This window comes from Mesoplodon bidens (genome assembly GCF_964165515.1).
Source record: "Mesoplodon bidens genome assembly, chromosome: 17".
In the NCBI taxonomy this organism is placed as follows: domain Eukaryota; kingdom Metazoa; phylum Chordata; class Mammalia; order Artiodactyla; family Ziphiidae; genus Mesoplodon; species Mesoplodon bidens.
Window position 1 is genome coordinate 23,219,103 of NC_138174.1, and position 24,841 is coordinate 23,243,943.

At 46.3% G+C, this 24,841-nt stretch overlaps 1 protein-coding gene across 7 annotated transcripts in view; it reads left to right on the plus strand.

Annotated features, from left to right (window-relative positions):
• The window catches only part of ENOX1 (ecto-NOX disulfide-thiol exchanger 1), a 332,135-nt gene that overhangs the window by 211,230 nt on the left and 96,064 nt on the right, over positions 1-24,841 (plus strand). For all 7 annotated transcript variants that reach the window (XM_081214793.1, XM_081214789.1, XM_081214791.1 and 4 more), the window contains one exon: positions 15,277-15,461. In XM_081214793.1, coding sequence (XP_081070919.1) covers positions 15,277-15,461 — 185 coding nt within the window. The remainder of the gene's footprint in view (positions 1-15,276; positions 15,462-24,841) is intronic.

Here is a 24,841-nt window from a genome sequence, read left to right on the forward strand (position 1 = left end):
AGTCTTCCCATTACTTTCTGGATTTTTCTACTGACTAGAAAGAGATTGGCTTCAACATAGGCAGTGCATCCAGCAAACTGTTTTCTAGCTCATTCCAACAGAAATGCCAGCTTTTAAAAATATTCAGGAAATTGGCACAGTCCCTTTTCTAGCTGAATGATATTTATTTCCTCAAAAACAACCAGCTCGGGCCTCCCTGGTGGCGAAGTGGTTGAGAGTCCGCCTGCCGATGCAGGGGATACGGGTTCGTGCCCCGGTCTGGGAGGATCCCATATGCCGCGGAGCGGCTGGGCCCGTGAGCCATGGCCGCTGAGCCTGCGCGTCCGGAGCCTGTGCCCCGCAACGGGAGAGGCCACAACAGTGAGAGGCCCGCGTACCGCAAAAAAAAAAAAAAAAAAAAAAAAAAAAAAAAAAAAAAAACAACCAGCTCTATGGCTTTGGGCAAGAAGAAGAACTGCTTTGAAGAGGCAAAGGACATCGGGAAGGAATCATGCCGTGTCATGTATCCCTTTGGTAAACTGGCCACACTGTCACAGCCCAAGTCTTCCATTCCCTGACTCTCCAAAAAGGTAAAGAGAAAAATAAAACTACTTCTCTAAACACGAGCACAGATGTGATGATGGACCTGCAATGATCTGAGCTACAATATTAGTTCTTTGATTTCCCATCTCATTCCATGTTCCCCCTGCATCCCCAGGGCCTGGGAGAGCCTACCTGAAAATCATTCATTGACTCTCCATCTAATTTCAAGACTTACTGAAGCGCTCTCTGTCCTTCCTTGTTCCTGAGGCTTTTCTTTAGGAGATCTACCCCTCAGTCAATCTTGAAAATAAAAGTTTGAGGGAGAGCACCTACAATAATATCAATGTTATTGAGATGCGCAGACTCAGGGAAGTTTTGATCGGGAAGAGATCTTAGAAGTAATGTGTCCTCTCCCTCCTTACCCCATGTTCAAAATTAATGAGAAAAATGGTGTTTTTACCCCCAAACAATAATCATCTGGAATGCTGAATAATGTCTGCAAGTTTGTATTGGGGATATATTTTTTTTGTAATTACAAGTTTTCAGGTAAAACTTAAGTGATAACACATATTTGGCAAATCTCTTGGAAGTAGGATAAGAGATTTAATTCTTCTTTTAGTGATTTACTAGTCGGTTGATTAAGAATGTCTCCACCTGCCATACTAGACTTCTCTCATATAGCTTATATAATCCGAACGTCGTAAAGCCATCCATTTCTCTATCCTTAGCTCTTTGCTTCCGTGAAGTTGTCTTAAGCAACGCCATAATACAAAGCAATGATAAAATGAAAACAAATATTTAGTGAATTACTTATGACCTGTATGGGACCGTGATATCATTTGTCTTGCAGTGCCATATTAAGGAGGGAAAAATAGCAAAGTCTTGTAAGACTACTTGAGACTTAGTCTTTGATCTGAGAGTGTTGTTTATCTGCTCTGAAAAATCCTAGTAGCTCACCAGAGTTCTCCTTTTCCTGGAATGGCACTGGATCATGGGTCCATAAAGCTCTTGCCCTCAGAAGTCAGAGCCAAAACTAGCAGACAAACTCTAACATGCAGAGCTGTGAGAGCTGAGAGTATCTGAGAAGAAGTTGTGTACATCTGTTCATCTGAACTCTTACCAACCCTGTAGAAGGTTTTGTTTGTTTTAAGCAAATAAAGATGAACACATGCTGAGATGGAGGACCTTCTACCCAATATGCTCCTTCAAGACTAGCTCGGGATCTTTTCCTCCCTGAACGGCCAGCGTGTTGCATTGTACACAGTAGGTAGACAAGAATTCATTAAATGAATGGATAAGAAATGAAAACCAGGAAGAACTTTTTTTTCTTTAATCTGTTGAAGGATATTTTTTTCAGCTTAGACCAAAAAAAATTACCTATTTGATCTTCACAGCACTGACCACGTTTTTCAGATGAGGACCCTGAGGTCTAATGGAAGTTAACTAAATTGCCCCAAGTCTCATACCTGGTGTATGGCTTTAAAGCCCCTTCTCTGTCTGCAACCCCCCCACCTCCCTCCTATGTATAATCTGTGTCTGCACAACTCTCTGAGGTTGACAAGAGTAGACCCGTGGGATACAGAACGGCCCGGCCGGCATCCTCCCAGGACCGCTGCTCCTTACATACCCCCGAGAGTCCCTGCACTACCACGTGTGTCTTGTCCCTCCTCACTCCTCTGTGGAATCCTGCTTCCATAATTATATAGAGAGACTCTCCATGTTACTCTTTAGAGCAGGAAGAAGGGCACGTTCTTTCAGGTCATTAAAAGGTGGGGGACTTGGCAAGGTGAAGGATGGAGCTAAAGGGGGAAACAACAAAGAAATAAGTGAGGTTAACATTTGAAACCTTTTTTCCTGGAACTACATTGAAATGATTGCAGATGGAAAGTATAGCTTTTTTTTTTTTTTAGTAATCGAAAGTTGTTAAGTCCTTGGGCTTTTGAAATAGAAATCAAAACTTAAATTGGACCTTTTGCCCTAGCTAGATAACATTTAGGCTCCTAAGGAATATTGTAATCGATGCCGGGTCATCAGCACCATGTTAACAAAGCACTTGATATAAAACCATCCATGGTGCCTTCTCCTCCACGTTCAAGAAAAAGCTAGTAACGAGAGAGCTGCTTTCTCAGAGGAATTCTTTTCACCTTTCAAAAACAAAATATTTCATGCGAATTCCTGCTTAATTGGAGGGAAGTCATTTCTTTAAAATCACTGAATATGAATTTGAAGTCTGTTCCATCCCCGACCTCTTTAATTCAATCAAGGTCACCTCCTACACTTGCCCAGACAGCACTATTCCTCAATTAGAAAAAGGGGGTAGAGCTGTTTTAAAGCATTTAGCATCTGATTAATAGCGCTGAACTGGGGCTTCAGCACTTGCAGAGGGATTCTAAGGAGTCGCAACAATAAGACATTGCTACCTGGAAAAGCGTACTCTTCAGAAACCAAAAGCAAATCATTTTAATGAACGAGGCAAAAACTGCTTTTTTTATGGGGATGTGAGAAAGATGATCGTAGTCAATATATAGCGGGTTTTGATACCCGAACAACTCTCACCCAGAGAAAAATTGCTATAATTTAGCCATCCAGACAGTTTATAAAATGCATGCACTTTTCCCTGCCCAAGGACTCTGAGTTTGTCGAAGCAGGATTTTGTCGCACTCAGGCTCTGGGGATAGGAAGAAGTAATGAGAAGAGGTGTCCAGTTGACAAATGTGAGCTGGAGCCATCCAAGTGGAGAAGAAATCAAGGGTTCTGAAAATAAGTTTTTGAGAGACTTCTTCCAAGTTGCCTTCCCATTTTCTGGGCCTGACTGAGAAATGCCGAGCTCACCTTGACGCTCTTTTGAAGAGAGGTGGTCAAACCACTAGAAAAGCTCTGAGAAAGTGGCCTACGTGAGTGAGAATCGGTGTCCCTGGAAGAGAGATTTTAGAGTCACCAAACAGAGTACAGAAATAACTTTGAAGCAGATGAGGTCAGAGGCGCCTTGAGGGATCTTCATTTTGTTTCCAGCGTGGCTTGGCAAATGATGTCCCTTCCCTAAGCCTCAGCTTTCTTAGCAGTAACGTAAGGCTCATCCTAAGAGGATTTCCTTGAGGTTGTAAGAAATAACCGGTTAAGGGTTTCCATGGCATTTTGCAAATGGTACTGTGACAATGTGGGGAATGGAAACTGCTAAGCAGTAACAAAGGTAAAATGAGCAGTTCCCAGCCCTGGCTGTACACAGGAAAGACCTGGGAAGCTTTATACAACAAACACCAATGCCTGCGGGTTAATGCCCAGGCATCTGTGTTACTAAAATGCTCCTCAGACGAGTCTGATGCACAGAAGATTGGAAACCCCTGGCGTGCGACATGAAGATTGATGGCTGTCAATTATAGGTGGGAAAGAAGAAAAAAAAAAGTAGAGGTAAGGTAACAAAATATGAGAACAAGAAGAAAATTAAAATGAAGTAGAAGATAAAAATGATGAGTGGAGAGGACGTGAGTGACATGGGCAATGTTAAAGGACCAAAGAAAGAAGAAATGAAAGGGAGGTAGTTTATTCATTTAAATATGGCGTGCGTGACACGGGTGGAGAACCCCCCTCATCATATCTGTGTGAGATGCATCCAAGTATCCTTTGGTTAATTGGAAAAAAGACTAGCTGGGAGGAAAGGAAAAATTAAAGTAGCCTGGATGCAGAAAGACAGAGTCCCTGCTTTTCTCTGATGCTGGAGAATAGCCAAGGACTGTTTTCTCATCCATCAGTGGTGAGAGAGAGAAGCAGGGATGCCTGGGCATTTGCCAAAGAGAAAAGCCTCAGAGGACCTAGCGACTGGTCTGGGGAGAGTGTGTGCGCAGGAAGGGCTTCCTCTCCTCCACTGAGAGGCTGATCCAAGGGCCCTTGGTCAAGAGTGATTAGTTCCCACAGAGCACGGAGGTATAGCTCAGCCTGTCCTGGGTGCAGGCCACAAACCTGCTGCAGCCGCGCTTTCTCCAGAAATATGGCTGCAAAGAAAAGTAATACACAACTTAGTAGGTCAGAAAAATGTGTCTTGGAGACACTGCCTGGAGGATTTATGAAGGCATTCAGTCACAGTATCATCACGGGAAAGGCAGTAACCAGCATTCAGAGAGGAGCAGGGAGGTAGATGAATGAAATGTGAGAAGGCAAGGCAGATGGCAGGGAACCCTGGAAGGCTGTGTTGGATGGTAAAAGCTGGAGAAGAGTAGGTGCTTTCAATAACAGAGAAGCCGTTAGAAAAGGCTGAGAGAAAGCAGGTGTCAAAAAATAATGAAAGAAACACAAGCCTGGAAAAAAGTTATGAAGAAGTGGGAATCTGGTCTCTAAAGGCTAGTGAAGAGGTTCCAAAACTTCGGTGTGCATTAGCGTTACTCCAGAAACTTGCTGGAATGTACCACCTCGGGCCCCCATTTCAGAAACTCAGATTCAGAGGGTCTGGGATGGGTCTAGGAATTCTCACATATGAGATACCATGGTGAGACAGATGGAGGCCGTGTGTGGAACACACTTCGAGGACTGCTGGCCTGGAGACACCAGTTACTTTTTCATACCAGTGTCATTCTCCCATGGTTATGTATCTAGAGAGGATGGGAATCTTTTTCCCTGATGCCAGGCACAAACATGCGGGCTTAAATAAACCAGTCTCAGCGTTGGTGAGGAGGCTGGTAAGGAGGGGAATTCACTGCCCACCACTTCCCACCAGCCTTGGTTCCCACTCCGAGGACTGGATAGAGTTTGTGTGCAGCACAAAACCCAAGGGAAGAGAAAGCCTTTCTATTCAACTCATCTTTGTTATCCCAAGTATTTGGTGTCTTAAAAGAAAAGCTTTGTGGGAAATGTCACTCTTCCTTGCAAAGGGCAGTGCCTAGGGACTGAGAACACACTTCAGGTGTGGGCTGACCTCCACTGCACATTTCAGAGGGATATGTTTTATGTAGTAGAAACCAGCTGTTAGAGAAAGAGGGAGAGAGAGAAAGTGTGTGTGTGTGTGTGTGTGTGTGTGTGTGTGTGTAGGGGTTTAGAAGGAGTAGAAAAACATCACTCCTTGAGGGGAAGTTTCCTTGAAGAAAACTGGACCATTTGTTAAAAGGGAAGGAAATCTGCCAGTTGGGAGGAGAGAAAGGTGTCGGCCGGGCCCTGGCATTGCAGCCAGAGGAGAAATGAGAAGAGTAATGCCTTCGGGGGAAGGGTTGCTGTTTAAAGCTACTCTCTTTGGATGAGCCCAACCACTAGTGAGGGTGGAGCACAGGCACGGGCCCCCAGGGAGGTGTGCTGTCTGTGAGGGGGGAACATGGCCAGGGAGGGGGCACTGTATCTGAAGACCCATGTCATTCTGTGATGTATCCTGGTCTAAGTCTGATGGCCCTAAAAAAGACTCTCTACAGCTTTCAGAGAGTTAGAAAAAACTGTACCTGCATTTTGGAAATCGAAATAGCGATTGCAAGTGAAAAAGAAAACTGAAGGCTAAGCAAAAAAAAAAAAAAAAAAAAGAGAGAGAGTTGGGGGGAAGTGCCCTTCTCCATGTGTCTGCTGCCGGGACCCGAGACGTCGGGCCCTTAGCAACCCAGCCTCCCCTCCTCCCTGCACCCATCTTGCCCTGTCTCCTGGGCACTGGCTCCTTCTGGAGTTGGCAGGGTCCTTTGGGAAAGCGGTCCTCACGGTAGGACGGCCCCATGCCACCCCTTGCAGCTTTTCACAGTGTGAGCCTGACTTCAAGGCCCAGCCCCGCCCCGCCTTCTTCAGAAAGGAGCCTCACCCACCCCCAGCTTTCCTTTCCCAGCCTCTTCCTCGGTCTGACCACCACGGCTCGTGGTGGGGAGAGCAGGGAAGCGGCCTCCCCACGTCCATACCTGTATCGTTTTCCCCATCGCTGGGCGTGGAGCCCCCGCGGTCAGGCGGGTGTGCTCGCCTAGAGCAGGCTCTAAGCCGAGGTTTGCGGGGCTCACTGCAGCTGTGCTTCCCTGAGGACTCTCAGGGCATCCCTCACCCAGCAGAGCATCCTTCAGCCTTTTAAATGGCAGACACCCTGCTGTTGGAAGAAGCCAGCATGCCTCTTTCCTTCACTTACTTTCCTCCAAGGACAATGGGAGAGTTGGGGGAGGTATTAGATATAATAACATCAGTGGAAAAGCCGTAAGGCGTGAATGAGGTGAATTCTCAGCAGCGTCAGTGGCCCAGAGGCACCGCACGGTGATGGCCACCGGTGCAGACCACTTCCTTAAGAGGAGTTCTGTGGACAGGGCGACAGAGGATTTTCTTTTCCTGAGTCACCTGCTGCCGGTTGTGCCCGCAGACTCGCATTTAAGCCATTATAATAACAAGATCCAGCTTACCTGCACTCTCCAAATTACCCTTATTCCACTGGCCTCACACAAAGATGGAAATAGACCCTGCATTATGCTTCTGGTGAGCTCTCCCTAATCATAGCTAATGCGCAGACTATAATACACACTACAGACAGAAAATGTTATGTCATTGCTAAGTTGTAATAATAATAATCCTGCAAAACTGTAGCTGAAGGAATTTCCGCCAGCAGTGGGAGGAAGATTGCTGCTTCAGTGGCGATACAGGTGTTACTGGAAAACAGATTGATTATAGTTCGTCCGGACCACGATAGGCTGTCTGGCAAGAGACTGTGCAGCAGGCGTCTCTGACGCTCTCCAGCTCTGTGCCTGGACGCTGGGGGGCACCAACATGACAGCATTCCAAGGACCCCGTGCTTTGTCTGGTCACTTGAGGGTCATCTGATGCTTGTCCTGGGCCTTCCTGAGCCTATTCAGACCCTGGGGAATCTGTGGGAAGAAGGGTTTTCACTGCCTTTACTCCAGCTGAAGGCGCAGGACACCTAGAAAAGCAGAACGTAGAGGAGTTGGGTGGGGTAGGCACTGGAACACTGGTCCTTTGGGACTCCTGAGACCAGGCAGAGTCCTTGGACACGGCTCTCTTCCTACATAGAGCCTTTTTAAAAAAATTTTTATTGAAATATAATTGATTTACAAGGTTGTGTTAGTTTCAGTTGTACAGCAAAGTGAATCAGTTATAATATATATATATCCATTCTTTTTTATTGACTCTTTTCCTCTATAGTTTATTATAAGATGTTGAATATAGTTCTCTGTGCTATACAGTAGGTCCTTGTTGGTTATCTATTTTATATATAGTAGTGTGTATATTTTAATCCTAAACTCCTAATTTATTCCTCTCCCTTTACCCTTTGGTAACCATAAGTTTTCTATGTCTGTGAGTCTATTTCTGTTTTGTCAGTAAGTTCGTTTGTATCATTTTTTTAGATTCCACATATAAGTGATATATGATATTTGTCTTTCTCTGTCTGACTTACTTCACATAGTATGAGAATCTCTAGGTCCACCCGTGTCGCCGCAAATGGCAATATTTCATTCTTGTTTATGGCTGGGTAATATTCCATTGTATATATGTGACACATCTTCTTTATCCATTCATCTGCTGATGGACACTTAAGTTGCTTCCATGTCTTGGCTGTTGTGAATAGTGCTGCTGTAAACGTTGGGTATATGTATCTTTTCAAATTAGAGTTTTCTCCAAAAGAACAGAGCCGAAGGAATCAGGCTCCCTCACTTCAGACTAGACTACAAAGCTGCAGTCATCAAAACAGTATGGACTGGCACAGCAACAGACATCTAGATCAATGGAATAGGATTTATTTAAACAGGATAGAAAGCCCAGAAATAAACCCACGCACTTATGGTCAATTCATGGAGCCTTAATAACCAGCCGAGGCCCAGGAGCTGGTCTCAGTGCAGCCATTTCAGAGGAGGGGGACACAGCATAGAAGGCGGGATCCCTGAGCAGATCAAGTCAGGCCTCGAGGCTCCAGAAGCCTGAGGTTAACTTCTGTATGGCTCATTCCCAGACTCCTCCTGCAGAAGATCTGTGTGTGTTCGTTTTAAAATAGGCTTATCCTCTCTGCCTCCGTAGTGGAGCCCCTCTCCTGCAGAACAGTCCCCAAAAAGACCCAGCAAGGGAATATTTGCCTCTGTTAGGAGCTGATCAGGCCCCACAGCAGGGCCCCTGGTTTCCTTCGTGCTCGAGCTGCAGCACTTACCTGCGAGGGGCCACCCCAGTGCCATCACATCAGGGAGTGTAGGTTCTGGAGTCCCCCTTGCGGAGGATAAACCCTGCTGCACCTCCAGCCAGCTGTGCAAGCCTCCACATCTCTCAAACTCAGTCCCATCACTTGGAAAATAAAAATAACAGTTGTATTTACTGTGTCACGTTTCTGTGACGGCGAAAGGAGATTGTGCAAACGTTGCCCGGCACATAAAATCGTTAGCTGTTACTACCACTGTTACTATTCCTATGACTACAGTTACTCCTGCTGCTCCTGCGACTGTTATTGGGGGAAAACGGGGGAAGGAAGACAGTAGTGACTGTGCCTTTTGCCCAGATTTCCCCCTCCCTCCATAAGGAGGTGGCTGGGTCATGGAGACAGGCCTGGGACAGGACTGCCTTCACAGGTGCAGCGCATGGGGCTGAGGCTCATTCAGAAGGTCGAGGAACGGAACCAGAATGCCAAGCTGAGCCTGTGGTGCCATCAGACGTATTTGTCCAAACAATCCAATTGTAGCTCCAGTTCAGAAGCCGGGGGATAGAAGCGGCCGTGGCCTGAGCTGCCGCTCTCCAAGTGTGGTCTCGGCCCTGGCAGCATCAGCACCACTCGGAGCTTGGAGGAATGCAGATTCTTAGGCTGCGTCCTGGACATACCCCATTGGAAACTCTGGGGAAGGGGCCCAGAAATACGTGTTTAGCACACCCACCAGGAATTTCAGATTCAAGCCAATATTTGGGAAACTCTGGGTTACAGTAATGCCAGCTGTTTTACAAATAAGTTCCAAATCTCCGAGTGTCTTTACCAAAGAAAAAAAGTTCATTTCTTGGGCACAGTAGAGTCCAAAGCAGATATTCTTGGTCTGTGGGCACCTTTCCTCCACATGATGACTCAGAGACCCAGGCCCATTCCGGCAGCAGGAAGATAACGAGGGATTGAGCAGAAGGCACACCTCACACCCACCTCCCGCGGCATCGGTGAGAACCAGTCAGATGGCAGCCCCTGGGCCAGTCACCTCTCAGGAACAAGCTTCACTAAGCAGAGAAAAGCACGACACAGTGTGCTGTCCGTGCCGCAGCAGCGCCACTGGGCCCCCCACCCCAGGCACCCTGCCGGAAGAGGAGCAGAATGCAGGAAGGCAGACGGAGCCTGGGGACAGTCCCTAGGTGCCCAGGCCATGGGGGCTGGAAGGCGAGCTGATATGGTGGCCGTATCTTCCAGGTCTCAGACCCATCCAGTCGTCCTGGGTTCTGGACCTTTCAGCACAAGTGCCTTTCGGGGCAGCAGCCGAAGGAAACCTTGAAAAAGACATTCTTTGTGCGTGGGGAGGAAATGCACAGCTGGGCAGCGTCCTCCCAGCATTTCAGGAGGACATCTGGCAAAGTGGGGGGGGGACCCCCACAACGACACCAAGACAAACAGTTTTCGAGAAATCCAGATATTGTTAGAAGCAATATGTTAAAGTGTTTGATTATTTAGTTGCATCTTGCCTGAGCATGAAAGAGATATTAACATACTGTCAGCTTACAGGGACATAACCCAAAATAACTTACATATTTCCATATAGGGCTAATTTTTTTTTCTGAGGCTGGCTCAGGCTGCTAAGAGAGAGATTTCAAGGCTTTCAGCAGAGTATTTACTTAAAGAAGCTAAGCATGCCATTATCTGTTCCCAGGGAAACACAGTAAGTAATGGAGGAGACCGAGGAGCAGGTCACTCTGACCATAATTCATACAAAGACTAATGGTTTATATAGGGTCTAGTCAAGGGTGCAGCAAGGTGCTGTATGCCTTTAAGCCTCTTCTTCAGCAGTGCAATTTAATCTTTGGATCAGCTTATATACAATTTGGTAATTTTAGTAGTCTAGTGCTAAGTTTTGAAATGGAATTTAATCTTGTTTAGCAGAGTTTTTCCAACGTCGTCGTTTAGGTTTTGATCCAATCAGAAAATCCCTGTAACAGAATTTTCCTAAGGTCCTGAGCAACTATAAACTGATGCCTACACTGGCCTTCCCCTCGTGGAGGCCACAGCTCTCCTCACATGGCTTCACTATAAATAGCTGATTGGTGAATGAATGAATGATAATCCAGAGGCATCCCTGGATTCAGCAGTGCCTTTAAAATCACCAAAGGAAAATTCAATTGTGTTCAGAATAGTTTACATTTAAAGTGTCTCACTGTAATCTTTTTTTTTAATTTTATTGAAAATTGGTAATCCACATGTTAGCTAAATATTCTATTTATTGGAACACAGTGCAGTCCACAGGGATCCCTACAAAAAGATGCATATGTTGTTTATTTTTAATCCTTCTTATTTGAATAGTGGATTGGTTGTGCTGTCTCTCAGGGGTCAGTTTTATCACAGAAGCTTGATTATACATTGTTCAAAACTGTTTACTTTAATACAGTGTCCTAGAAAGAATGAAAGAGAAAAAGAGAGAAAGAGAGAAATGAAAGGGTGGTCCTTTCAAGTTTCTGAATTTTGAATACACTGAGAAATGATGTTAAGTTAGAAAGTATTAGGATTTTGTTTCCTTTAGCGCTCTGGTCCAAGAAACATAATCTAGCTTCTTCCAGGAAGCTTCATCTGAGGGGTGGATCCATGCAGCGTGATGCTGAATAATGTTTACAAACAGGTGACCACAAGTTAAGTGGAGTCAATATATAATTTCTCACCCTTTAGAAGAAAACCACTTTGCCGCCACATGAGTAACCAACATTTTCTTTGCAAATATCAAGCTTGAAATTATTTAATAAGGAATGTAAATCAGTTATATGCCCCAATTATAAAAACGTTGATGGGATTGGCTATGGTATTGATTTGGGGGCGGGGGATGGAGTTACAGCTGCTGGGTTTTTTTCATCTTTTTTTATATGATGATATCACATTCGTATTCCAGAAATGCTAATGACACTGCATCCTACTTGGTAGGAACAGTGGTCAGTTGGCTTAAGCCAAGAATAAGAAATGTCAGCGGTGCCATTCCCCAGGCTTATAAGAGAAGCCCTAAAATAATGGATGGTGCACTTCCCTATATGTATTTATGTTCAGACAATTTATTGAAATAATGTTGCTGGCACATGCTTTATAGCTGCTTGCATTTTGCTACACAGATTTCAGCATATCTTGCAGACTATGCAATTCATTTGGAAAATGTGATTTCCATCCCTGCATACTAATCGATTTCTTCACAAACACCTGCTATCAGTTATGATAATAAAAATGCCACTCTGAATTGAGAAAGGGCCAGATAGAGCTTCCTAAGGAAATGACTTAAGTGTCTTTGAATGCTACTAAATGTAGTAATGTGCTTCTGTAGCGCCAACACTTTTTCCATCATTTGCATTTTCTGTAATTTTGCCCTATTACAACATCCCTCTCTTAAATGATGTCTCATAACCATTTCCTTAGGGGTTGGTAAACTGAATTGTCAGGAGTTGGTACCTCAGGGTGTGGACAAGATCTGAAGTTGGGCTGTGCAGTGTTGAAAAAGCACTAGCTCATACTCCTGGGTATACCCTGGGTCGTTTCCGATTTTTTTTTTTTTTTTTTTTTGCGGTACGCAGGCCTCTCACTGTTGTGGCCTCTCCCGCTGCGGAGCACAGGCTCCGGACGCGCAGGCTCAGCGGCCATGGCTCACGGGCCCAGCCGCTCCGCGGCATGCGGGATCTTCCCGGACCGGGGCACGAACCCACATCCCCTGCATCGGCAGGCGGACTCTCAACCACTGCGCCACCAGGGAAGCCCTGTTTCCGATTTTATGTCAGTCCCTGAAAACTGTAAAATTGGCAGTTCCTCTGTTTTGCACACACATATACACCAAATAAAATCTCCTTTATCCATCCTCTTCAGCCTCCAGTTCGTTCCATGCACCATTGCCAAGCCAATGTTCCTAAATCACCGATTTCATCACGTCCCTCTGCCGCCTGGGCACCTTCAGTGGTTCTCAGTTGGCCTCCCCATTTGACCCTACCTCTCCAGCCTGACTTCTGAACCTCCATCCTCTCTCATCACCCGTCATGGCTCAGCTTTCTCTCACTGCTTCCAGACAGACTCTTGCCTTTTGGTCAAGCTTCTCTGCTTCCTGCCCCAAATATTCTATCTTCAGTTCTCATCTCTGGCCTTTGCTTCTGCTCTTGCCCCTGAGTGAGGTGCCCTTCCCCAGTTCTTGGGCTTTCACCCTTCAAAGCCCTCTTTTTTTTTTTAAATTTATTTATTTATTTATTTATTTATTTATGGCCGTGTTGGGTCTTCGTTTCTGTGCGAGGGCTTTCTCTAGTTGCGGCGAGCGGGGGCCACTCTTCATCGCAGTGCGCGGGCCTCTCACTATCGCGGCCTCTCTTGTTGCGGAGCACAGGCTCCAGACGCGCAGGCTCAGTAGTTGTGGCTCACGGGCCTAGATGCTCCGCGGTGTGTGGGATCCTCCCAGACCAGGGCTCGAACCCGTGTCCCCTGCATTGGCAGGCGGATTCTCAACCACCTCTCCACCAGGGAAGCCCCAAAGCCCTCTTTTATTAATCCAGTCTGCCTTTTCCTTTCTCTTCTCTGAATTCCTGTAGGATGGATTCTCTTGCAATAAACCTTGACACTAAATTAGTCACTTGTTTATTTATCCAACCAACATTTATTGAGTGCCTACTATATGCCAGGCATCAGGCTCTTCTCTCTTGCTTTGAGTGTGTTCCTTTCAAACGTGTTGGTTTCTATTATATTTCAAGCTCCTTGAGAGAAGAGACATACTCTGTCTCCTTGTCATGTGATCCAAGATGCCCAGACAGGCTCCGGCATGGAGTACATTTGCAGTAACTGCTTGTCGACTAATTGATCCCTGATGGTTTGAGGTAGGGAATTTTCTGGTTAATTGCATGTTCTATTTGATTAGTATTTCAGTGTGTACTATACATAATCATTTTGCGAAGTAGAGTACCATAAAACACTCAACTATAAAACTACTATTAACGTAATTTGATGGTTGATTTTTTTTTTTTTCGGTATGCGGGCCTCTCACTGTTGTGGCCTCTCCCATTGTGGAGCACAGGCTCCGGACGCGCAGGCTCAGCGGCCACGGCTCACGGGCCCAGCCGCTCTGCGGCACGTGGGATCCTCCCGGACCGGGGCACGAACCTGTGTCCCCTGCATCAGCAGGCGGACTCTCAACCACTGCGCCACCAGGGAAGCCCTTGATGGTTGATATTTAAGGAGAGAACTCACTGGGGTTTCAGAGCACCTCCGTACAGATCTGTCACCATTGCACGGCAATGTGTGGCTGGAACATCTGAGAGGCTGACCTCGATTTGGCTCTGGGATTGGGATTGGACATGGTGTGGGGTGCGGAAATGATCCTGGACCGAGAACCTGCTGGACAGGGACTCCGTGCCATGCCCTTACCAACCGGAAGTTACTTCTTTAAAGAAGCTTCTGATAACAAGCTTTTAAAATATCTTCACTTTTCTCTTGCTTACAAAAGTAGAGAATGGATTTTCTGAAGGAGGCGGGAAGAAAGCATGGGAAACTGGTGAGAAAGTAGAGGGGGAGCATTTGGAGTTCTTTTCAAACAGTCTGGTAAGAACTAAACTCATCTGGCTGGCAGAATAGCCCAGTGACAGGGAGCAGAGACTCTGGAACCCAATCTGGGTTTGAAGGCTGTTGATGCTACTCTCTTTGTGGGATCAGACAAGTTCTCTAACTTCCCTGAGCCTCATTTTTCTCACCTCTAAAGAGGGGGTGGTTAAGAGCAGCACCCACATCAGAGGCTTGATGGGGGGATGAAGTGAGTTAGTTCCTGGTCCAGCGTCTATTCTACAGAGAGTGCTTAGAAAGCTATTGTGATTATTGCAGAGACCACCAAGCAGTAAGCTGGAAACTAGGGAAGGGAGTCGCCCTCCTCAATTTTGTTTTGAACCATTCACTCTGTTTTATTCCATTTCAGTTGTTTGTGGAGCCTTGAGATGCATAAGACCCTGAATTAAGTGTCTCGGTTTCTCAGTCAGGTGGAGGTGTGAGTGAGCTCTGAATCTGCACATAGAGAATTTCAGGTTTCAGGAAAGAGTATTAGGGTAGGAATCAGTTGGTGAAACAGATGGAGCCAGGTCAGCATTCTGATAGGAGTCAGAGGAAACTAACTAACTAGCTGACTCATGCAGTCAATCTGACCCGGCAGTAGATCAGGAAGGAACAGTGTGTGTGTGGATCAATCCCCAGCTCCCCTGGGCGGCTGCGGCTGCGTGCCTCCATTGGGGGGCCGCTGATAATTTGAAAGAAAGTGGCCCTCCAAGGAGCTAAGCCGTCCTGCCGTCCTGCCGAAAGGGAAAGGGCAGCCACGAGGTAGATACGACGATTGCCTGCAATTCTGAGCACTCTCATCACCTAGCAACACGGATTAGTTTCTGAGAGGGAGCCTAGGATCGGGGAAGAGGTCAAGAGACAAGGATTTGGAAGGAGTCAATCCTGTGCCCACAGTCATACATAAGACAGGACAAATAGAATAGCGAAAAATTCCCAAAGAAGCAATGCTCGCCAGCTGCAAAATAAAGCACCCCAGGGTAGCTCATTTGGGTTTGGTACAAACGTTCAGAATCCGGTTTAGAATCCCTGTCGCACTGAAGGCTGTCCATCTAAGCGAGAAGGTCACTCACTTGAACTCATTCTGTTTTGCCCCTCAGCCCTGGCCGCCCAGGCCTACGCACTTAAAGAAGAGAACGACAGCCTCCGGTGGCAGCTGGACGCCTACAGGAACGAAGTGGAGCTGCTGAAGCAGGAGAAAGAGCAGCTGTTTCGAACGGAAGAAAACCTGACCAAGGACCAGCAGGTGCAGTTCCTGCAGCAGACCATGCAAGGCATGCAACAGGTACCTGCGCCCGCATTGGTGTCTCTGTTCTCGAGAGAAAGGGACGTGCGTATGCAGTGGCGGCTGTTTGCTGGGAAAGGTGGAGGAGAAAAAAAGAACAGCAGAAAAGCTGAGTGGCTAGGTCAGGAAAGTGCTGATGACCGTGCAAGGGGAGGGTCGGGGGAGAAGCCACGCTAAAGAAATAGGTTGAAGCACTACACCCTCGAAGTGGGAAGCAAAGGAAGAGAATCTAGGAGTTTGAAAGCTCCGTACATAAAATTTAGCCTCATGGCAAAAGGTCAGAAAATCCTTGCCAGTTGTGACACCAGTGTTCTGTAATCTTAGAACTTCTCAACTTAACAGCAGGCAGACTGATTTCTACAGAAGCATGGCGAGTTTGTTTTTGAGATCGCTGAATACGTAAACTGTATTATTTCCATTTCTCTTGGGTGATACTTAGGATGTAGACCGGTTCTCTGAACACACTGTGTATTTCAGAAATGTTTGTAGATGGGATGGATGAAGCACTAAACTTTGGGGCGATAGGTCACTTCAGAAACAGGCCAGCATCTCTGCTTTTGTTAAAGATCGACAGGCTTCATCCTGGCACACTCAAGTTAAAGCTGGGTCTTTCCAGCTCATGTAAGAAAGAGATAGAAGCTGTGGGCTTTGGAGGAAGCAGAAGGAACGTGGACTGTGGGAAATGAGGGCCTGAGGGGGTGGGAAAAAACTGGGCACTGCCAGCAGAGGGTAGAATCAAAGAGTCATAGCTGGGTTTATATCTGAAAACATTGATTGATACGTGATACCCTTAAGGTGTGTGAGTTATCTTAGAATAATATAGCCTAAATTATCATCACACATGGTTATTTGTATTATTCCTCTGAATATATAAATCTAACCACTCTTTTCTGGAAAAAAAGATTGTTTTCTATAAAGAAGGAAAATATAAGCAAGACAGTGGGCAATTATATAGTGAGTAGGATATTTTTTTCAGCTTCCCCCACCAATATTGACTGCTGTCTATGAGCAGGAGCCTGAATTGCCTACAAAAGTGTCTTGATGATTAGAGGTGACTGCTGCTAAAACCTCCGCCAAGCAGGGAAAAAATAATTGAGAGGAAGGGATGTAAAAAAAGCGTGGATCGGGATACAAGCAAGTTAATGACCAAGTCACAGAAATTCTATCTTAAACATCTTCTGCCATTTAAAAGCAATTTTGGCGTCTGGGCTTTGAGTCCTAACTCCCTGATGTTCACAGTGTGTGTCAGACAAATCAGCGAGACTCAGAGGTCAGAACCAGCCAGGAAAATGTCATTACAGGTGGGGCTCAGGCCCCTGCACTTGAAAATCGGTGTTAACAGCTGCCGCGCGGAGCTCCCGGGGCTTGTCCATCTGTCCACACGTTGGGGGTGAGTGGCGCCCTTGCCAGGAGGAGGAGCGTCCGCCGTCTCTCATACCTCATGCGCCGGGCCCTCTTTTCCTCCAGGAAAGATGACTCTGGTCGCATGAAAAGTTGATATAAACCTTTAAGCTGTATATATAAGTCCATGCCACTCTCTCACTTTGTCCCAGCTGACCCTCCCCATCCCCGTGTCCTCAAGTCCATTCTCAACGTCTGTGTCCTTACACTACCAAATGTAAAATAGATAGCTCGTGGGAAGCAGCCGCATAGCACAGGGAGATCATCTCGGTGCTTTGTGACCGCCTAGAGGGGTGGGATAGGGAGGGTGGGAGGGAGACGCAAGAGGGAGGGGATATGGGGATATATGTATATGTATAGCTGATTCACTTTGTTATAAAGTGGAAACTAATACACCATTTTAAAGCAATTATACTCCAATAAAGATGTTAAAAAAAAATAAAACCTTTAAGCTGGTTGAAGATTCAAATCTGAAAGAAGTCAGGAGGCGAGGGTGAGTTTAGCCAATCAGGAAGAAGCATGCAGGGGTGTCAGCGCCCCGCCCTGGCCCACACTGGAGCCCCGCTGTGCATCCCCACTGAGCTCCAGCCCCTTAAAGGAGCAGTTCTGTTCTTGCGGCTTCTCATACATTTGCAGAATCTCCTTGTCCATAGGAAAATGTACTTTACTGTGTTTGTTTTGTTTTGGGGGGAATTTTGTTTGGGGGTTTGTTTTGGTTTGTTCTGGTTTGGTTTAAACCACAGAAAGTTATTGGCTCACAGTTCTGGACCCAGAAGTGCAAGATCAGGGAGCTGGTAGGGTTGGTTCCTCTGTGGGCGGCGAGGGAGAGTCTGCTCCGGACTCTCCCCTTTCTTCCTCAGGTTTGCTGGCAGGCTTTGTCCTTCCTTGGCTTGTAGCTGCATCACCCTGCTTTCTGCCTTCGTTTTCGGATGGCCTTCTCCCTGCGTGTGTGCCTGGGTCCCAATTTCCCCTTTTTATAAGGTCACAATTTGTATAGGATTAAGGGGCCCACACTATGCCAGTGTGACCTCATCTTAACTAATGACATCTGCCGTGACCCTGGTTCCAAATAAGCTTGCATTCTGAAGTACAGGCCTTAGAACATCACCATATAAATGTGGGAGGACACAATTCAATCAGCAACAGACACGAGTAGATAGTCAAACTATATTTGTTGGATGGAGGAACAAATGGACAAAGGCACAGAGGCAAGAGCTCGCCTGGTGCCTCTGGGGAGCTCTGGGCTGTTTGGGATTCTTGGATCATAAAGGACAGGGTGGGGTGTGGGGAGAGGTGATGCCCTAGGGGTCCCCGTAGCACCTCCTTAGCGTGCGGAAAGCACTAGCTCAGAGGCAGCAGTTATGATTTTCATTTTCACTGGTCGTTAGGGGGATGCATGGCGATCACTGTGGCAACACATCTTTCATATAGTTTTTAAATATATGTGCTTATTTAAGAGCCATCTTTCTACCTTACCCGCTTTGAGTGAATCCCCGCAACTTGCCAGTTTGAGCCCCACTGCACAGAATTCTCCTGACTTGAAAACCCACCCTCCATCTGCCCTCTGTCCACTTTATAAATCAGAAAAGCATCGTCTCCCAGGCCAGTCAACAGATAGAGGAGAGGGCTGGTCTCTCATATGTCATTGTTTTAGCAGTCCATATGGGGGAAATTATTTCTGCAGCAAACAGAAGAATATAAACAGTCTTAACAGCCTTAAGACCAGCATACAATTTTTAGAATTGCCTTCAAGTTTAGCCAAAAAGTTTCTACCCTTTTCTTCTTTTCATCCCTGAAGGATATGTTCACTGACTTCACGTGGTTTCTCATGAGTTCATGGAGGAAACATTAGGGCAGGGTTCTGAAAAATGAAAAAGCCTCGGTGACTCCGTCTGGTTGTTTCTTAGTCTCCCCTTGCGTTGCATGTGAGTCACAATTTAATATTAGAGGTTTCACACAAAAGGAAATAATAGCTTGTATCCATGGTAACATGGTAGCCTTAACCTGATCTGAAGCTGGCAACAAAGTTAACCTGTCTCTGCCGCAGGGAGAGTAAGGTTGCAGGCTTTCGTTTATATCTTTAGGTATCCAAGAAAAGCGTACCCATATTTGAAATTCTTATTTACCTTCAGGTTACCACACTGAATTATTTTCTTAGGTCGATCGCGGTAAAATTTACACACAATAAAAATACTCTTTTGAGGGTTCTCTGAGTTTTGACGAATTCATACAGTCATGTAACCATCGCTACCACAATCAATATATAAAATAATTCCAGGGCTTCCCTGGTGGCGCAGTGGTTGAGAGTCCGCCTGCCGATGCCGGGGACACGGGTTCGTGCCCCGGTCCGGGAAGATCCCACGTGCTGCGGAGCGGCTGGGCCCGTGAGCCATGGCTGATGAGCCTGCGGTCCGGAGCCTGTGCTCCGCAACGGGAGAGGCCACAACAGTGAGAGGCCCGCGTACCGCAAAAAAAAAAAAATAATAATAATAATAATAATTCCATCACCGCCCCCCAAAATTCCCTTATGCCCCCTTTTAGTCCACCCCGCTCCCAGCAGCCACCGATTTGTTTTCTACCCTCATGGTCCTGCCTTTTCAGGAAAGTCATATAAGTGGAATCGTACCGTGTACAGCCTCTTGAGTCTGGCTTCTGTCCCTCAGCGTAACGAATCTGGGATTCATCTGTGCTGCTGTGTGCGTCTGTTGTTCGTTCTTTTTATGCTGAATGGCATTCCATGGTAAGGAAGGGCCGTGCTTTGTTTATCTAGTCACCAGTTAATGGACATTTGGGTGGTTTCCTGTTTGAGGCCAATATGAATAAATCTGCTATAAACATTCACTTACAGGCTCTTTGTTTGGATATAATTTTTCATCTCACTTGGGTAAATACCTAGGAGTAGGATTGCTGGGTCATATGGTAAGTGTGTTTGACATTTTAAGAAACTGCTAAACTGTTTTCCGAAGCGTCTGTCCCATTGTGCTTTCCCGAGGGTTTACATGAGAATTACAATTGTTCTGTGTCCTTATCAGCCAGCACTTGGAATGGCCAGTTGGTTCTGTTTTACTCTGTCTTTTTTAGCCACTATAATACGTGTATATTAGTATCTCGTTATGGTTTTAACCACACCTGAGTTTAAACAGGATCTGTATTTTTATTCACAAGGATAAGTCAGTGTGTCATATTTCTAAATAACCAACTTCAAAATCAGAATTCTTTTTGAAGCCATGTGTAAATCATGTTGATAAGACTGGTAAATATTTAGATGATAAGAGGATACCATTATAAGCTGCTGGTCATAAAACTGTGAGTGACTCATGGTGATTATGTCAGAAGGGTCCCTCATACATACTTCCAGCCTATGGTCTTTCATGCTGTTAGCAAATGTCATCTGAAGACCAGCTGTCTTAGGCCAGTAAACCATCAGCCCACGTAGAACTCTCTAACACTCTTGGCTTGCCATTATTAAAGACCAGGGGTAGTCAGCTGTCTTGACAATTTTCAGCAAGGGAGACCAGGAAAAAAAATTGGGGGAAAGAGGACTATTACAATCAACACCATTTTAGAAATTAAGTAATTGGTTTTTTTCCCTTATGCTCAGAGAGGGTAGATGTGGGCTTCTCTGTATATGTATTACAAAAGCTAAGCTAGACTAATTTTGTAGAAGAGGGCAGAGAAATACAATAATGTTACTTTCTTAAAACACAAAGTAACCCCAGCTAGTTTTGCCAAAAGTTGGTCAAGGATTGGTCTTTGGGTTATATATTAAGAAATAAATGAAAGTATGTTGAAATGAGAACATCAGTGAGCGCATCTGACCACTTAAGGGAAGTTAAGCATCTCTTGTGAAATCTTCTTTAAACGATTCAGTTGCTTAGTAAGTACATTTTTAGAGATAGTGGAAAGTTTGTGTTCGATTCCCCTCCTGATTTCATATGTAATGAAGTCTCACGTGTACGTGTCAAAGTCAGGATCATTATTATGGCAGCAGGAGTCATATCAAGGATCGCGATGATGATGGCTGTGCTGGGGATGGTGACTGTGGTGGGGATGGTGACTGTGGTGGGGGGCGCTGGCTCTGGTTGGGGGGGGTTGATCATCAGAAAACTTTAGGGGAAGACAGGTGAAATGAACTTACCCAAGACAACTTTAGATAATTTCTTTTTAATTTCTGAAAAAAAAGCATGTCCCTTAAAAAATTTGAAAATCCTAGAAAGGCCAGCAGCCCACTGCTCCCAGTGGCCTTCACAGGTGGTGCTACAAAGAACTTGGGCGTGGGCTTCCCTGGTGGCGCAGTGGTTGAGAGTCCACCTGCCGATGCAGGGGACACCGGTTCGTGCCCTGGTCCGGGAAGATCCCACATGCCGCGGAGCGGCTGGGCCTGTGAGCCATGACCTCTGGGCCTGTGCGTCCGGAGCCTGTGCTCCGCAACAGGAGAGGCCACAACACAGTGAGAGGCCCGTGTACCGCAAACAAAAAAAACAAAAACAAAAAAGAACTTGGGTGAGGTGTTGCAGACAGATAACACGGATAAATGCAACAGGGGTCTCCGTTCTCTTGATAACTGTTCACTTGTCATTTCTGTTTTCATTTTCTTTCTGAAATGCCCAGCAGTCATATAAGGGACCTACGAGGCTGATGCTCTGTGCCCATTGTCCTTTGTCTCATATTATCTGTTTAAACTTTATCTTTTATCCTTTCCACTGAAGTTTCTATTTGATAATCATGTTATTTTATTTGCAAATGTTATTTCTGTTCTTTGTTTACTATCTTTTCACACAGCCCTATTTTTTGGTTGCAGTATCTTCTCAAATCTTTTTGAGAATACTAATTAGTCTTTTTTAATTCTTATTGTTCCTGAATCATTTCTATTTATTCCAGGACTGGTTGTTTGGTTTCTGTGTCTCCGTCCGTCTCTTTCATGCTCCAGGTTCCTTCTCACGTGAGGTAATGCGTGGTAGCCTGTTTGTGTCGGGGATGAAGGGCTGGGGTCGCTTTTCTAGGACTCCGTGTGGCTTACCGATGGCTGAGTCCAGGTCACCTCCACAGCTGAGTCTTTCTCCTGCCCGGTGGCTCACTGACTGGCGAGCTTCATTTTGAGGACATTTGGGAACTCCACAAAGGCCAGACTCTGTCCTACACTAAGAACTCCACGAATTCCCTTCCCATTCGCTCTGCTCTGTTACGTTTAGTCACTGACAGACATTTTAATTGCCTGTGGAGGAAGGAAAGAGCAAAAGCAAACACACGTGGGCCAGGTCTGACATTTTGAACAAGAACCTGTTTCAGGGGCTTTTAGCTTAATCCAGTTGTTGAAGAAATCCTTGGTTAGCATGGTGCCCGGGGAGGGGGTGGGGGAAGAATATTACATGTTATTCTGGCTTTCCAGAAACAAGGGAAAGGAAGACTGGTGAGCACCTTTTCTGAATGTCTAAGAGACAAGAACACAGGAACCTAAGGCAGCATATTTTGGAAGATAGACGCTTCAGACCGAAGAAGCAGATCCACAAATTAGCGGGGTTTAAGGGAGGAGGAAAGGAAGATAAGTAGTCTGAAAAAGGTGACAGGAAGAGGCTGCAGTATGTAATAACAAGAGAGAAGTTGGGTTTTCAAGTGCGTTCTTTTTTTTTTCGCGGTGCGCGGGCCTCTCACTGTTGTGGCCTCTCCCGTTGCGGAGCACAGGCTCCGGACGCTGCAGGCTCAGCAGCCATGGCTCACGGGCCCAGCCGCTCCGCGGCATGTGGGATCTTCCCGGACCGGGGCACGAACCCGTGTCCCTTGCATCGGCGGGCGGACTCTCAACCACTGCGCCACCAGGGTAGCCCTAAGTGGGTTCTTTAAAAATTTGACACAGGGAGGCTTCCCTGGTGGCGCAGTGGTTAAGAATCCGCCTGCCGATGCAGGGGACACGGGTTTGAGCCCCGGTCCGGGAAGATCCCACATGCCGCGGAGCAACTAAGCCCGTGCACCACAACTAGTGAGCCTGCACTCTAGAGCCCGCAAGCCACAGCTACTGAGCCCGCATGCCACAACTACTGAAGCCCACGTGCCTAGAGCCCATGCTCTGCAACAAGAGAAGCCACAGCAATGACAAGCCCACACACCGCAACGAAGAGTAGCCCCCGCTCTCCACAACTAGAGAAAGGCTGCACGCAGCAACGAAGACCCAACTCAGCCAAAAATAAATAAATTTATTTATAAAAAAGTTCAAAAAGTATATGTATGCATAAAGATATATTCACACACATATCTGGAATTTTTACGAGCTGTGGCTGCAGAGACATAATCCATGTTTATTTTATTTTATTTCAACTTACCCAGATGAAGTTTCTTTCTTTCTGAATAGAAAACAACTTACAAGGCATTTCCCACATTCATGTTAAAAGTCTTTGATATTTTGCTAGAATCAGAACAATCAAAAAAACGTGTACGTCTCTCAGATGTGGCTTTACCTAGGTTCCAGGGCAGGATATCAAGGTTCACAACGCGGCTTAATTTGGGGTCTACAGTGGTTGTCCTTCCTTAACTACCCCAGTTTGTCATTTCATCTTCTACCTGTTCTTCAACCAGTACCTTGGGATGATGCATTGTAATAGCAGCCTGCGTGATGGTGATGATAATCCTCATTTATAATTCAGTGCCCCTTCCCTGTGGCTGCTAGACGTCAGCTGTCTTGGTGGCAGCATGTGCATTTTGTAACATTTGCAGATCACACTCCCTGGCACTTCTCAGAATGTCTGTACCCACTGCAGTGTGAGACTCTTGAAGGGATGGCTGGGGACATTTGGAACGAGAAATAGTAACCAGTGTTCCGGTTCTTGGCTCAGGGCTTCACATTGCAAAGCCCAACCCGTTTGAAATGATCGCACCTGACATCTGCTCAGGGGCTTAGGAGTTACTAAGGCACATTCCCATTTGACTCCAGGCAAGATACAAAGGACTAAAAGTGAAGCTCATGGAGAGGAAACGGCCCTGAGGTTTTAGCAGTTTCAAACAAGGGAGGACCATGGGCATCTTGCCGTTTTCACTGGACAGAGACCTTCAGATAACGAAGGAGATACTCTGCCTTCATGGATGTGAGTGGCACCGAGCTTCTGCCCAAGAAAATGGAAACACCAAAGCAGTAGGAGGGAGAGGGTTTCCGGCTTGGCCGTTTTCTGCACAACTGTGTACAAATCAGCCTATCTGAGCCTCACTCAGGTTCTGCATCTGGAGAATGGACCCTGCCAGCCTCGGTCAGCGTTTGTGGCCGTAAAATGAGGTCACGTATGTGAACGCATTTGGAAAAGCTGTTCTGCAAATGCAAACTGCAATCGCCACATTCCTGGGGCCAACGTGAAGACATGTAGAGGTTTTCAGAGAAGACTCAGGACTTGCAGAGTAAGTCTGGACAAATCCAGAGCTGAGGTTCCTGACCCTGGGGTGGCCAGTGCTGTTGCCCCTCCGCCCCTTACAGCCGGAGGACCTGCTCGCCCCAGTTTACTCTCAAAAACTTCTTCGTTACTCCACTCCGCGCTCACATCTCAGCAGTATGAGCTTATCCCGGCTTCTCAGGTAGAACTCGAGACCCGGAGGTGACGAGTGACTTGCCCAGGGTCCAGCACGGACGCGGTAGAGTCAGATTTCCAGCCCAGGCCTGCCTGACCGCGGCCCCTGCATTCTCTCTGTCACCCCGTAACTCCCCACAGCGGACCAGGTGGAGAAGTGACCAGAAGACCAGGCTTCAGGGCCACAGTGACCAGGGGAGCAGGACATGGGGAAGCTCTACCCTTCCAGCGCTCCTTGCTTGTGAGAAATATTTTTGGCAAAAACCCATTGCCTCTTTTCTGACTCTCTCAAGGCCCTTAATGTGGTTTTTACCTTAGCAGAGGAAGAGCTAGCAAGAAGAAAGTAACACACACGTGGCTTTTATTTATTAAATTTGAACCGTGAAAAGAAATCTCTTCACTTCTGGGACGAGAAAGAGAAGCCCAATAAAG